The sequence below is a fragment of the Dermacentor albipictus genome, chromosome 5, assembly GCF_038994185.2.
Source record: "Dermacentor albipictus isolate Rhodes 1998 colony chromosome 5, USDA_Dalb.pri_finalv2, whole genome shotgun sequence".
Taxonomy (NCBI): Eukaryota; Metazoa; Arthropoda; class Arachnida; order Ixodida; family Ixodidae; genus Dermacentor; species Dermacentor albipictus.
Window position 1 is genome coordinate 59,386,423 of NC_091825.1, and position 15,568 is coordinate 59,401,990.

Sequence of the window (15,568 nt, forward strand, 5' to 3'; positions counted from 1 at the left end):
ACGCAGTTTTCGTTATACCGTCATCACCTTTCCAGAATCGTCGTCAGTGCATCGTCATTCTATAACGTTGGCATCGTCGGCATGTCGCCATGGCTATGGCCGAACCTGGCGACCGAGTGTCGTAGCATAATGGGCCGACTGTGGCGTCAGTGCGTGTCGTAGCAACGGTTGTGTCTGAACGACCACTAGAGATTGTAAATAAAGGTGTCTTCAAGGACACGGCCTGTCGCTATAGATTGAATTCTAATCGCATTAACGTCGGCAGTCATTATGATATGAGTTCTGTCGGAATTTTTTCGCCTTCCACCGCGGCATCGGCTAACCGAAGGTGCCACATTCCGCCACGTTGGCGTTTTAAGCCGATCGGAAAGGACGTAGTAGCCTTAGGGGCCAATAAGTATACTAGAAGACTACGAACTAGACAGTATGGCAGAATTCGACAGTATAGCACCCCGAGGGCCGAAAAGACCAACACCCGAGAAGCAGGTTTGGGTGCGTCCTCTTCGAAAGAGTGGGGCAACAGATGCTGCAGTTGATGGTGCAGGAGTTAGAAAGAAGGGGGCAGGGAAAGGAAAAGAGGTCGCGAGGAAACGCCTCCTAACAATACTGTTCTCAGTAATTGATTTAGCGGGCTGCAGTCTGCCAGATTTTCTTTGCGCCACACACCACGCACACTATACGTGTGCACACATTTAGATTTGCTTTTGAAAAAAAGTTCGAAAGTGGGTTTGTCGCAGCCGTCCCTCCTTGCTGCTATGCCGGCAGTTGTCGTCACGCTTCCATTACCGTCGTGATGACTTCCTTTCGCTGAGCTTCAGCCTCACCATATGATAAACAAAAGAAAAAAAAGGTCCAGCGGTGATTTAGCGCTAAATGTGAAAGAAATGCGTGGGCATTACGTCGCGCCTCTTCGAGGTCACGAGTGTTCGAGGAGGAGCGAAGTGCAAATAAAGCTGATGCGGAGCAGACTCCCGTCAGTTCGAGAACGCGCTCGAGAACGTCGCAAGAATTTTATAAACATCGGAAAATCCAGCCCGCAGTCATGCGTCAAATGTACTGTACAAAAGTCACTGCGGGGAAATTCTGCGACAATGACAAAAAAAAAACGCTGATCTCCATGCGTAGGTGACTGTGTTGAAAAATTACTGCCTTTGCGAAAATTCCTTAAGCAAGTGCTCGAAAGCGTTATGCAGCCTTTATCCTTATAGGGCCCCTGACCAGGTCTGGCCATTTTGAGCTGACAAGCGCAGAGCATACATTGCGCGCCTCCTGTCTGCGATGTGCTACATCGCTACGCGCCGCGGAAGGATCTGGAATTTCAAATCGATGCCGTTTTTCCTTCTCCTCGTGGCCGCCACGCTCCAAGCCGGAGGATGACGTAGACGTGCTAGTGCGCCTACGTACACGTGTTTGCACTGTGACGTCGCTCGTGGTGGCACGTGACTTCGAGTATTATTCAAGGCAACATCTCTTACTTGTGCAACATGTTGCTTGAATAGACGTAATCAAGCTTAGAGAAATAAGAAAGCACACAAACCGAATGTCTGAATGTTTTTGTGTTACTTCGCACCGCAGCAAGGGAGATGTACTTCCGTTTCGTCTGCTTGTTCCCACTCCGTGCGGTCGCGTGCACCGACTCCGAAACGATTCCATTTTCTATCGTGTTCCAGCGCGGGATCATGTACTGTGATCTGCTTGTGTCTGCCTCAGTATTTGTGTAGCAATGAATTATACCGGTAGTCATGTGTCCTCGTGCACAGCGCTCAACATCGTGGGCTGCGCGAAATGAGACAATCACAACAGCTCGCGCGCTACGCCGTCAAAGGAAGTGCGCCGCGCCGCAAAAAAGCGAGAGAAAAAAAAAATGAAGGCGGGGCCCGTGACATATGCGTCACGCGATCCTCGAGGTCCAGTATGGCAGACCGCACGGAAGGAATTTCGCTTGCGGAGGCTAGACGGGGCGAGTATAGAGAGAGTGTCTCGCTTGGCAGTGGAGCTCTCCACCTGAAACCACAGGCTGGCGCCACCGAAGTATCCAAATCTCGGCTATTAATGAGCCGATTTGAAAAAAATTTTGCGGCACAGCGCTCCCTAGATGACACGTAACAACTTCCAGTGTATAACCAAAATTTGGTATGGGGCTTGGTGAGGGGCCCTTTAAGAGAAAACTTTAGCTCGGGTGCGCCTGTCTAAATACATGTAAAATGAGCATTCGTTTTTCTCGGCCATTACTTCACCAAATTTGGCGCGGTTCGTTGCATTTAAATGAAAAAGTTAAAGTCTAGTGACTGTTGGTTTCGAATTTTTTATTTATGTTGTCAATTATTTATTAAGCATTGACAAAACTAAAAAAAACTTTCAGAAAACGAAACTATGAGGTTTACACCTCTCTAACTCAGCAATGAAAAATGATATCACAATTCTGTGAATTGCATCTCAGAGTACATCTAAGCCGACCAAATTGGTATGTTAGACATGAGTCTCAAAAAATTTAATATGAAAATACAGCTTTTGCAGAACCTTAGTACATAGCGTAACGAATCTACGTAAAGTATTAATTGGCATATCCAATTTGTCTGCTTTGAATGAACTAATGGATACCGCTTACAGAAATGCGATATCTGTTTTTGATGCAGAGCTATTAATTTGTGAACTTCGTGCTTCTATATTTTTTCGATCTTTCGAGTTCTTGAAGATTATTTAAAGAAAATTCGGGCCCAAAATCGAAATTCCGCTTCCAACAGTCAATATAATTTAACTTTTTCTCTCAAACGTAACAAATTTAATTAAAATCGGTCTGGGGGTTACCTCAGAAATGCGTTTCTGCGTTTTACATGTATCTGAATATGTCGCGTCGGAGTTCGGCCCGAGCTAAAACTTCCTGTTAATTTTTCCGAATGCCCTGAGACTGCGCGGTGATAGCGAGGTTTAGCATTCAGCTTAGACTCTTGAGACGGTGTTCTTACCTTGCGCCGGAGCATCGTGTTGGGGCGATGCAGCACTCAAGGCAACTCCAGCAGGTTAAAGGGACGCAAAAAAAAGATAAAAAGGAAAAAGAGAAGAGAAGGAGAAAAAGAAAAGTGCGTCCTATCGATACTCTTTGGAGGAATCGAGTTAAGGGAATGAAATAGTCATCCGAGTCTACCAGCTTTTCTTTGCGCCGCCGGGGTTCGCTCAGAAGTTCGCAGCTGGGTTTGTTGCGTGCGTGCGTGCGCCCATCCTTTCCGCTATGACGGCCCCAATCGTCACGCTGCCGTTCTCATTTTTACCGCGTGGATGTTAAGGGCTACTTTCCCCAGGATCGTGTCCGTGTGTTAACGCAAAAATTATCATCATCACGATTGGCTGCAGCGTTGTCGTCTTCTTCCGCAGCTAGCTTGTTGGCGCATCTCGGCCCGAACGCGCGAACGTGCTCGTGGCAGTGATTTCACGTTCGTCGTCGTCATTAACTACTAATTACTTAATTAACACAAAGACATAGCCAACTTTACAGCGAATTACAGCGCAGCTGTTAGGGGCTAGTTTTCCCCAGGATCGTGTCCCTAGACACAAAACTTCCCATACGTGGGCCGAGCCCGAAGATAGTGCAAGGCCGGGCCGACCCGCGGCGGAGGTGCAGTTCGCCATTAAGAGGCCCACATACACAGCTTCGGTGGTCAACCTCCTTCACAGAGTGGAAGGGCACTGACTTTTCGATGGAAATAGCGAGCCGGGCACGTTATGCCTGCATGATCTTCGTGGAAAGTTTAATGTGTACGCGTGGAATATTTCTGAAGTTACATGAGCGTTATATTTTTTCGGGTGTCGTGAGAGAAGGAAATGTGACGCCGAGTTTAAATTTATCCTAGGGTAACCTTTTATTAAAGTGTGCGGTTTAACGCAGGCAATTGGTCAGTGATTCTGCAATGTCGAACAGGTCTTGCGCGTATTTAGGAGCGTGTACGTGAAGGGAGAATTAAGCGCTCGGAGGTGTAGAGCTTGCGCTATTTTGTTTCGTATTTTCGTATGCTTTCGGTATGGCAAAGTGAATAATTCTCGATTTATAGTGCTTTGTTCCTTTAACGTAGGTTCCTGATCGGGTTAATGAATGAAGCGTTCGTGTGGTTTTGCGAGATCCGGGGCTCGTTCGCTGAACAAATCGTGAGCCTATTTTTCGAACCGCAAGATGAAGGCGGCGTAGAATTGAGCTGAGCCATGCACGAACACAATTTACGGAGATAAATTTTCTTTATGTGCACGGCTTTGCGAGTCAGCCATATGCTTAGTTTTGTGTCTTTGTAATACCTGGTAGTGATCGCGCATTGGCGATCATTCATTCATTCATTCATTCATTCATTCATTCATTCATTCATTCATTCATTCATTCATTCATTCATTCATTCATTAAAGTGCCTGTGGGGACATCTGCAGGCATCAAGTCAAGTTTATGCCGAGCTGTCGCAGACCAATAAGTAATGACACGTTGTTACCGCGAATTCGTTTTATTGTAAAATATCCCATTGCAGGTGTACTGCAGTTCATGTTCACGGCTGGGAGGAGCATGCGCACAGCGGGACCATGTATACCACGTATACTCCTTGACAGGAAGCTTCCGTGTCAAGCCTGATGGGGAAGAACGGGGTAAAAAAGAACACGCACTGCAGCAGTCAAAGGGGGAAGATTATGTAAAAAGACCATCGGGGTATGAGTCACCTAAGGCTTTCGCCTTAATAATAAGAAATTTATTTGCGCTCCAACGAGAATTCTAATGACGCCTTTCTTTTTCAAAGAAGTATTGGCATTCAAGAATTCCATTTTACTTTAGTGCTTCCTCCAAACGGCTGATTTAGTGCGGCATACAGAAACACGACTAATGCAGCTGTGTCAATTTTAGCTAGATATAAAAGGAAAAGAAAATATTTTATAGTTACACTATGCAGGCCCGCTGCGTGCTCTCCTATAGACCTTTTCATCGGGCGAGGAGGACGGGGCGTGCGGAGAGCCTTTCCTCCTCTCTGGCTTGGGCGATCCGGCGCGGCGCTGCTTGAAAGTATTGTCGCGCGCTGCGGAACGATTTAGAGATGTTTTAAATAGTACTTTGTGAAATTTACGCCATGTCCGTTCATATAAGGTCGTCGAGGAAGCCTTCTCTTGGGGGAGCAAAAATTTGACGCGCCTTATCAGCCGCGGCGTACGCACATTATCAGTCGCGGTGTGTTTATGTGTTGTGAACTATTTTGCTTATATCGGTTTTAATTCAACAAAGAAAACCGGTGTCTCTGTATTAGCAGCATGAAATTGTAAATCTGCTCACTATCTGATCGCTTGGCGTAGGAAGTAAAACATAAAGCATAAGAGCGCATGCTCGTGCACGGCCAACCTAAGGCAACCACGAAACATCTAAGCGGCAGGCGCTGTCAAATATTTGTGATGCACCGGCATCGTTCTCGCGCATTTCAAGTCTAGTAGGCTTCAAATTACCATATGTCTACGCTAGCCTTCCTGCATGAGGCCGATGGCGTTGCTCAACACAGAGATCACTGCGGTTCGTGAACCAGCACGATACATATGTGAGCTGTGCGCTTCGGCGTTGCCTTTTTGGCTTGTATACAGCAATAACATATGAGAGGGATCGCATAAAAAGAATGCGATGCCTATTTTTGAGGACAAAATTTCCGTAATACGTGTGAGTGCGTCGTAGAGAACGGATCGGACACAACCGAAAAAAAAAATTCGGTTATCAGCCTCTTTTTCGAGAAAGCAAGAGAAAACGGGCTAACGCCGCAATACGACCGCGCATAGTCACGCCGCACAACATTTATAATTATATAACCGCTGAAGCCCTATGCTTGGACCATGCGGTATATAGAGCAAAGATATCTGTAATCCAGCACCTACCACTACTTAGGACGCTCGCGCGGTTCGTAAACAGTCCCTTTGCTGAACAAGCTTAATTCAGACTGTAAGGTATGCTGCTATTACTTGCCAAAAATATTTTATTGAAGGGCGGAAACCTCATCCATCGAACCAAGTAGTCACGCAATATAACCTGCAGCGAACAGTTTGAACGCTTCTACCCATGGTGCCCACGGTTGTAGAACGGTACCCACGCTGTTACGATCGTCGCTTATGTTTCATGGGTCCTAAACAGCAGCTTAGAAATAGAAGATAATACTGCAATAAGGTCACATTAGTGATTGGAACATTCAGAAATACACAATTGATCTCCGAGGCTCAACACAGAGATCACTGATGGTAGGCTCAAATATGCACACACACATCGCGCTGCATGTTCCGTCCACCTCAACGCCAACAGACATTCCGGCCATGACGCCTTAAACCACTTCAGCACGTCCCACAGAAACGTTTACCACGTAGACGACGCACGTCATACTAAACAGGCCGCACGACCGCGAAAACAAACGCCAGAACCTACCGCCGAGCGTATACCTGCCATGCAGAAGACCGCTTTCACCCAAGCCAGTATGGCGCTGTTCATAGGCGGCGCCACTGCGTTCACAATATGGCGGCGCCTACGAAAAAACGGTCTATAGTGCAAGGTCAGTGCTGAATATGGTCAACGTCAAACAGTAGAGCATTATAGCCGAGTCCGACATCTTTGCCAGTTTTTCTTTACAGCGAATTTTTTAGGTGCTGGCAGGACCTCTTCAATATTCGTTAAACCTGTCTTTTCTCTACAGAGGAAAATAGCAATAACAGCTGGGAAGAAGGGCTTGATGAGTTTGTCACGTGCTTTACGCTGGTGTTTCTCACACAAAATGTCGGTAGGAGAAGGGGGGTTAGCACATCTGCTTTGCGCGTGATCGTGACGCCAGAGCACGCGGAAGGTTGTAATGCTGTCGCTCCGCGCGTGTAGAGAGCTACGGTAGCGCAGCCGAAGAAGTGCGCGTCCAATAAAAACTACCGGGAAGCAACCGTTCTCGTCCGATACGCTGTGTCTCAGTGGTCACGTGTTGGACCCATACTTCGAGCGAAAAAGCGAGGAGAATGCATACTTTCGCGGAGCCTTCGCTTGCTAAGGCTGGCAGCGTTACGTGCTCTCTCCTATAGTTTATTTCTTACCTCGATGCTTATGTCGCCCTTCTATCTCTCCATGCTTGTAACTATACGCCTCCGAGGAAACGGCTGATGTGACCAGTGTTGCCAGATCATTATGAATTTTGAATATCCCCTATATTGTTATTACTAAGTGAACCACGTTGAATGCATCGATCATGTTCGACGAGCTGCATTCAACACCACAGTTGGATCAAGAATGCTACAAGGCTGTTGAGTTCGTCCTGCAGTTCGTGAACTGGTTCAAGGCGAATCAGTTCCTGTTCCCTGCGGTGGCTTGCGGATGCTGCCATGTCGCTAATAGAGGAACCGCGGGCATATGGAACGAACCCTACACCCCCCCCCCTACCCCCCTTCTTTTAGCAGGCTTGCCTTGGAGCCCCGACTGCACAATTCGCCACGCATAGGCAACAGTTTTTACCGAATGCACTATCGTTATACTCTGGATAATGAGTAGGAAGTAAAGGCCCTATTCCTTAGTGACAGTGCATCTTGGCGAAGCCAATTCTGAAATGTTCAATAGCTTGCTCTCCATCCTTTTGTAGTCCTCATGATGACTTAAGCCACATACGCCCGCTTCTCTGTGACTCTTTCTTCAATGCACAGTTTCTCTACAGGTCTAGTCGGATTGCTGTTTGCAGTCACAAGCTTTCTAGTCTCGACACGTGTCATCATTTTCATGACCCGGGATAATGTAGAAGCGGTCTTCCACATCGTGTTCAATTTCTTTCACTTAGGGCACACACCCTTGCGTTAACAGCGCATGGGCATCGTGAGGAACTTTGGTGATGATGATGGTGATAACCTCGAATGGTGCATACCCACTAGGGGGGAGGGGTCGTGCCGTAAAACCTAGAAAAACAAACTAATAAGTGGGATCCTTTGAACAATCGGATGCGGACGACCTTGTCTCGTCCTGCACCTCGACTGCAGTCTTCTACTTTCCTTTGCAATTTATTCCTTGCGTTTTATCCTCCTCTAATCGCGCTGCTTTTGGGCTCGGCCCTTCTAAGTAGGCGGGCAGGCTTTTTGCAAATTCTGGAAGCACTTGCCAGCGTGCAACGCGAATTTAAAAGGCATATCGCTGATGCTTGCATGCCAGTGCGCTAGTTGCAGGCCTACCTCGCCAGCGACAAGATTGAATCGGAGCTTGGCGATGATCGGAGGCACAAAAGCAGGTTACCAGCCCGCTGGTACCATGTCACCACGCCAGCAAAATAGCTATGTATCGCGCCGTAATGGACACGACTCGTCACTTCCTTTACTCAGCCGCACATGGCCGGTAGTCCTGCGCACGTAGCTGTTTACGGTTACACACGCACTTGCACGTTGCACAAACGCGCTTAGTCGCAAGGTTCATTTATTTAACGAGAATCAAAGCTTTTCAACAAAGCAGCACATGTTTATTTGCGCCTTATGTTTTGCAACACCTGCCGGGCCCTATAGCTAGAAATAGGCTCCATGCTGTAGGTGCCGGCAATATAAAAGGAGCAAGGACTTGGCCCGTCACCTCTTTTTTGCCCAAGCCTCTCCTTGCTCACCGCTTCCTGTGCACGATGTCCACCACCTTTAGATACTTCCTGATATGCAGCCAGCAGTCCTCGTTCAGTTGGTCCAGCGTGCGGCCCCGTCCGCCGAAGCACTCGACCCGGTGCCTGACAACCCCGGCCATCTTCATGAAGCCGCTCAGGCTCGTCAGGCACGGCAGGCCCAGGGCTCGTCTAATCATCGCCGCCGCTTCGACGGCTTCGACGGCCGCCCTTTCGCTAACCATATCCACGAGCGACGCGTGGCCCGACACCAGCTCGATGGCGCGTGCGCAGTAGACGTCCTGCTCGCCCATCACGAAACGGGCTGCCCTCGTTACCAGACTGGAATTGCGTCTCGTGATGTTTCGGATGAACATGAGTTCGCTGTCGCGATCTGCGCATCCGGGAAGGCTCAGCTGCAGCAGGTTGTAGTTTCTCTCGATGCGCGGCATCACAAAGCTTAGGAAGGCCTCATTGCCTCTGTCGCCGAGCGCCGCGAACGTCACTTTAGTGAGGCTGGTGCTGCCGAGGACTGCCTCGGCGAACGACCGAGAGTCGTGCTCGTTCAGGCGCATTTCTCTCAACACTATTCTGACAAGGCTCGGGTGTGCTGAAAGGGCCTTCGCAAGCGGGCTTTCGGGGCCCTCGGAAACGTGCAGGTCATCCAGCTCCCGTTCCTGCGTGTCTGCATAGACGTGGAGCTCGAAGTCTCGGAGGGCGGTCGCACCGGCGACGTAAGCGGCCATCGCTGTCTGGAGAGCGTGGTCGAAGAAGTGGGAGTGCACGCACACATGAAGCGTCACTAGTGTGCGGCAGGCTACCAGGACGTCGTTGAAGGCCCTGTAGAAGTGGTCCCGCTCGATCAGGTGGAGAGAGCTGACTTTCACCGACTTGACCTCCGGGCATTCTGGAAGCATGGCGAGGTTCTCGAAGGTCACGTGGACGTCTACGATGATCACTCTGTCAGCCATTCTGGACTCCCTGATCGTGCGGCAGATCTGCTTGAGGGAACCTCGTGCAGGAAGGTGCCCCACGGTAACCCTCCTTAGTGACGTGTTGCGCGCGAGAGCTCGAAAGAATGCACAACACTCGTACTCGGTGAAGCCGAGGAGGTCAATGGTGAGCGACGACAGTGTCGTGATTTCGGGCAGCGTTAAGAGCCAGGGCCTGATCCTCTTGCCGGCGTTGCCCACGGGGAGCTCTACGTCGTGCAGAATGCTTGTCACTACGCAAGGCCTGAACCAGATGATGCTCAACGCGCGCAACGTCTTGTTCCGAGCCACGATATCGGCGAAGAGCGACTTGTCCTCGACGTTGTAGAGGTCCATGTCGGCGACCAGCTCCTCCAGGCTGGTCATGGCGGCGATGGCTTTCACCAGTGACCGCAGCGCTTGCTTGCTGATATCGGTCGTTCTGATAGTGAGCTTCTTAAGCACCGAGTCTTCCTGCGCCAAGTACTTGCGAAACCCGTCGGACAGGTCAGTGCCGCCATAGGTGAACGCACAGGCTCCCACTGCCAGTTCGGTGATCGTCCTGTTGTCACGGAGCATGATGATGAATTGACTGGCGCGGGGACCACTCATGTCCAGGTCCGCAACGTCCAAGGTGGTCAATGTGGCGCGGCCATTTTGCGGCGGCGGCACTACGAGCGTGGGCCTCCGCACGGAGTAGGTGTAATACTGCTCGAAAAGCGGCGTCATGTGCCGGTCCAAGGGGTTCAGGACGTTCACCACGGCCTTTATCACATTCTCGTCGTACTGCGGCGTTCCTCGGACGGTCAGGCTCCTCACACCGCGCCCGTACTGCAACCAGTTGAGCAGAAATGGTCGTTTCGCTATGACGTGGTTGAGATCGACGGCCACTATGCATCTGTGGAGGGAAAGCAGGTTGGCGAGTACGCTGACCGCGATGGTCTCGCTCTCGATGCCTGCCGATTTCCACGGCAGCTCGTGCTGGCTATCTTCGGCGACGCCGAGCGTCAGCTCGCCCACACCTTTGTCCTTTTCCTCCTTCAGCTCGAGTCCCGCGTACCACAGGGCTTCGTTGTACGAGCCGAGCCTACGCACCAACATGCAAATGGGAGTATCTTCGCTCCGCGTGCAAGGAAGGTTGAGCGATGGCATGGAGCAGATCCTCCGCACTGCCGAAGGGTCGTTGTTTACCAGCGCAGATTCCGGTTTGTAGTCCATCGGAACCTGCTGACGTAGGGCGCTGGCACAGAAAAGAAGAAGAGAGAGAGACCCTCAGTAATGAAAGTACTGAGGGATAGCAAACATTCCTTGCTCGCAACTACAGCACGCGAAACGACAGAAGACAGAGGTACGGTGCCTTATTAGCCCACCAGTTTGCTATAGCCCGCAAGTCCATTCAGCGAATCATGTTAATGAGCAGGGCTTCATGACTATAACGCGCCACCTTATACGCAAGCACAGTGGATTAAAAGCTGGTTTGGCATTCGCTCGTATTAGAGAACGACATTCACGCACTCATAAGAGCTGCGTGGTGATCAACTACTTTTCTTGCGATAAGTTAGGGGACACAATGCTTGTGCTGTGTGCACCGTTTTCTTTCATTCTTTCTTACTGTGAAAAACAGTTAAGAATTAGGGAATGGGCTGAATGTCTGCGCGTTCGCAAGGACGTCGGCCGACTCTCACAAAGAGGTTGCGCCATGGTGAGGGAAATAAACAGCGGCAGCGTTTACGCGTCTTGAGCTGCGCGCTATAGCCACAATTCCACGTCTAACTTCTACTGCGTCCACCGTTTGTAATCTAGCAGATTTCCATGGCTGCACTGAAGGACGGGCACATTAGGAAGCAAAGGCTTTCGGCGCGGTTTATGGATTGCCAGAGTCGAATGCACGTGCTTCGCGTCGGCTCTAGCTGTCAGTGCGCTATGCTGCGAATGAGAAAGACGCTCGTATACTCAAACCAGAAGCTTGATAAACGGAAACCAACGGGTGTTATTCCACTGACACTAAAATCCAACATTTGTCAGATTCCGCAACGGCGGTATTGTGAGCCAATCAGAGAGGCCGTCTACGGCCATATGGGCTGACCCGAGCAGAGATGGAGAATTCGAAAGTATGGCAAAAATTCGGTAATGTCCAGGATACCACCCAAGGCAAGGCCATGACGTCGACTGACTGAGACCAAACAGGCCGAAGCCTGGAAATAAGTCACCTTAGAGTAGTTATGGTGCTAGAGGCTAAAAAAAAAGTTTGAAGTCTTGGCGAGCTTATCTTGTCCCCAAACAATACGTCATCTATCTTGACTGCGTTTTTTTTCCTTCTTTAAGCCTGGTCGCCATGCAGTTCCAGGTCACAGACACCACGCGCGTTGTCAGCGTGACATATTCTTGACAGGAAAGTAGCGATCGCAGAGTTTCTTTAAAAAAAGGGAAACACAAGAAAGACGGGTGATGATTATATTGTTTGGAGGCAAGATACGCCTCACAGAGAGTAAACGTTTTTATAGTGTATTTGAAAACCGTGAAGAATGGTGCTCGGCAAGAAGCTGACTGAAAAATAGCCGCAAGGTAATGACGTTCAATTGATGTTCACCGTAAGTTAATAGAGGAAATCACATTCATTTAAATAGGCAGAACTAACTGTGGCGACGCGACCTTTTAAAGGTGAACTTGATGAAAAGTGTGGACACGGGGGTCACCTCGAGGTGGCGTTTAGTTTTAATGCGGTAAGCTGTCATTCTATTCTCTGTGCTCTCAAGGTTTGTGCGCGTACATCCAGAAACGCGAGTTGGGGCTTCTCAGAGAAATCGCAGTCATACAGAATGTCACGCGCAACCAGAAAGCACGGTTTATAGCTGCGGCCTGCATTAAGTACGCCGTTCTAATGTAGTTTCGAAATATTGTCTCTCATATTTGAAGAACACACATCCACAAAAAAGCCAGAGCAAATGGACTATGCCTCGTCTTTTTCGGCGCCAATTTTCACAAGGTGACGCAGTACAATCTAGGCCAACAAAAAGTCCCTCTCCTGCAGCTCAATTTACCGATTATCGGTGGTCCCTAGGCAAGTGTCTTTGCATAGTTATTTGCCTTGTGTGAGAGTTACAGCACCACAAAGTTGATGGCATCGGGCTCGATCTATGAATAAAAAAAAAGAAACATACGCGCTTTTTTCCTACAGTCGCGATATTCATTTTTCTGTCGAACGGTTTGGGCTTAGTCAGACCTTTTGTGCTACGTTTCGGATGGTACCAAAAAATTTGTCGTGTAAAACTGCGAGTGAACAAGCTCGAGGTTAGCTCTCCTTGGCGACAAGCAGACACGCATGCAAGCGATTGCGCAGGTGCGATTAAGTTGTAAGTACACTATATATTCGGGGGCAACCAAAGCATGCAGCGGCAACTTGACCGTTCTCCTATTGAGAGAGAATGTCAGAATCATGTCAGAATCGGCCTATACCCTTGCTTCGTCAACCTGTAATTACGACAGATTTTACTCCGGGCCCCAACAATCATGTGATGTGGCGGAAATAAACATTGCATTACAGTTACGTTCACCTTTTCCCACGAGGCCATGGTGGAGACGAGCACGTTTCAGCAGTCGTATGTAGACGTCTCTCGGGAACATTGTTTTGGAACGCGGAGCCGCACTTCGGTTTTAAAGGTGGCGCTCATAGCGAATCCTTAGGCTGCCCCCATTCTTGGACCAATAGCGAGAAGCTACAATGAAATCAGAATTGCTTAAATTATCGTTCGGTGCCTGTTAAGGGGAGTGGGTAAATAGAAGGGCCAACTGGCGGCTCGCTAGAAGGAAGCGTTAGTCGGGCCCGGACACAAGGTCTGACGTTCGCCCCGCAATGAAAACCGCGAGCGCGCGCTCGCGTGGTTTGGATCCTTAGAGCCGCGACTGATGCAATGGTACGCGCGCGAACATTCCAGCTGTTAGGTGTAGAGGTGTGGTGTGTAACACGGGCGCTGTTAGGTGTAGAGCGGCCGTTGGCCTGCACCGAACGATACGCGATCGGGCTGGCAATCGCGTGAAGTCGATATTGGAGCTACACTGGCTGCTGCGCAGCTTGACGGCGCCGAAGGCACAACGCGAGAGCGTCAATATACGGCTTGTCTCAACGAGAGTCGGAGCACTTACCGTTTTCCGAGAGGGAAGTAGTCAGGTGCCAATCGCCCAGGCCGACGGTGGCTTCGGCTGGGACGTTCTTCCTGGCGGTTTCCGACGAGCACGCGCGCTCTCGCTGCACGAGCTGCGCTGGCGCTTCTTTCTCTTCGACATCTTGTCCTCACGCAGAGCACATAACCACGGTGGAGAACTCGCCGATGAGGGATGTGTGTTCGTAAAGCGTTGTTTTATGTAACTTCTCGAGCAAAAAACAAAATAAAAAATAACGACGTATTCCACGCATATTCGGCTATCCGCGATTAAGCCAAACTTTCTTTGGTGGTTACTGAAATATCCTAACGTATGCTATTTGCACTTTTATCTAGCTCGTCCCTCCTAGCTCAGTCCACGCTCTTGTCTCGTTTTGCTCCCTACTTCACACTCGAGAATCCGCTGCTCTCGTTGCCGTTGCATCCGAGAAAGCGATCTCGGATACCTTATTTAACTTTACCCTACGCCTCTTCGCCCCTTTACCTTTCGTACTAATGACTTCGGTGAAGGGATGATCGTATTCTTAAAAGAAAATAAATTTATTACCACCACCACTTCCGACTTCTACACGTGTCTCCTCTTGTACTGCTTATCTATCTGGGCACCTACCAGTGGCACATATCCCCTCTGCAAGATTGGCCACGAATGTTCTCATTTCCAGCTACATGCCCACTTCCACATAACCAACGCGCTGGGCGCGCGCCGAGCGTTTCAAAGCGCTGGCTGGCTCTGGAAAGAGAGAAGCATTGGCACGATCGCGGTCTAATGGTTCCACCATTAGACCACAGAGGGTCGATTCCACCGTCAGTCCAACATTATTCTCGTTTTATTGAAGCGAGGCGAGACAGGAACTTAAGTGTCTATAGCTACTTACCTGCCCATAGGTGCCAAGAATGGGGCAAATGAATGTCTCACATTTAAAAAAAAAGACATACGTCAGAAACTATCCTTGACCATTATCTAAGTCAATGCGAAAGATTTCTTGCACGTGGCGCATAGTCCGAACGAATTCGCGTCCTCCCAGGAAAATCCTCGCCCGAAGAACGCCACATGTGCGGAGTGAGACGTGCTGACGACGTACGATCACAACCAGAGGCGGTCGCAGTCACTCACGTGCCGCACAAAATTCTTCTTCGACGAAGTGCCTTTGAAAGCGGGCGTCCGCGTCCCGCAAGTGGAGGTGCTCCAATCCGCTCGGTCTCGGCGGCCTGTTAAACGGCTGTTCTTTTGGCGTGCCGCTGTTCTTAGGTCGCGCATCGCTTCTAGTCTTGCTCACGCTCCACGGCCGCGGGTACGTCGCTGGCCCGTCACTTCGCCTCCTGCCTTGCCACGTTGGTATGAATCGCATACCTCTATAGTCTGCGCAGAGCTTGTATAGCTTGATACTCTCGTGGGCCAATTGTTGTACCTGCAAGTGGATGGCTACACGTGACATAGCGAAGCTAGCGGAACCGAGTCGCATCTATCTGTGACGCGCACGCCCGTATCGACGAATGGAGCAATGAGAGGAGACGCCAAGCCAGTAGCTGTGTGTATAGAGTTTCCTAGAAAAATTTTTGTAGAAAACTCTCTGGCTGTGTGCGTGAGAGCGCATGGGGCTGAGCGCATCGGCGACATCAAGCTTCCACGGCCTTGCACGGCTTCGCGTTTCGTATTTCAACGGAGGACCTGTAGGTTATGACTAGGCAAAGAAATGCTTAGCATATTAAAGCTACGGAGATCCGACGTACTGTCGGTATCGTGGTACAAGACGCTTTCACGTGGCCAAAAAGAATCATAATGGTACTTTACGACAAGAAAGCAGATTTTATTGAAGAACGCGTCCCTAAACCTCTATGGCCCGCCGGGCAG

General features: G+C 49.7%; 1 protein-coding gene across 1 annotated transcript; it reads right to left on the reverse strand.

Annotated features, from left to right (window-relative positions):
* Positions 1–8,435: 8,435 nt before the first annotated feature.
* LOC135911204 (uncharacterized) lies at positions 8,436–13,832 on the reverse strand. The gene is made up of 2 exons (XM_065443407.2): positions 13,700–13,832; positions 8,436–10,796 (listed from the first exon to the last, which is right to left on the reverse strand). The coding sequence occupies exon 2, from the start codon at positions 10,772–10,774 to the stop codon at positions 8,594–8,596; it is 2,181 nt and encodes a 726-aa protein (XP_065299479.2). The 5' UTR covers positions 10,775–10,796; positions 13,700–13,832; the 3' UTR covers positions 8,436–8,593.
* Positions 13,833–15,568: the final 1,736 nt, after the last annotated feature.

Excerpts from the sequence above, each read along its gene's own strand:
- LOC135911204 (XM_065443407.2), bottom strand. The coding sequence starts at position 10,774 with ATGGACTACAAACCGGAATCTGCGCTGGTAAACAACGACCCTTCGGCA.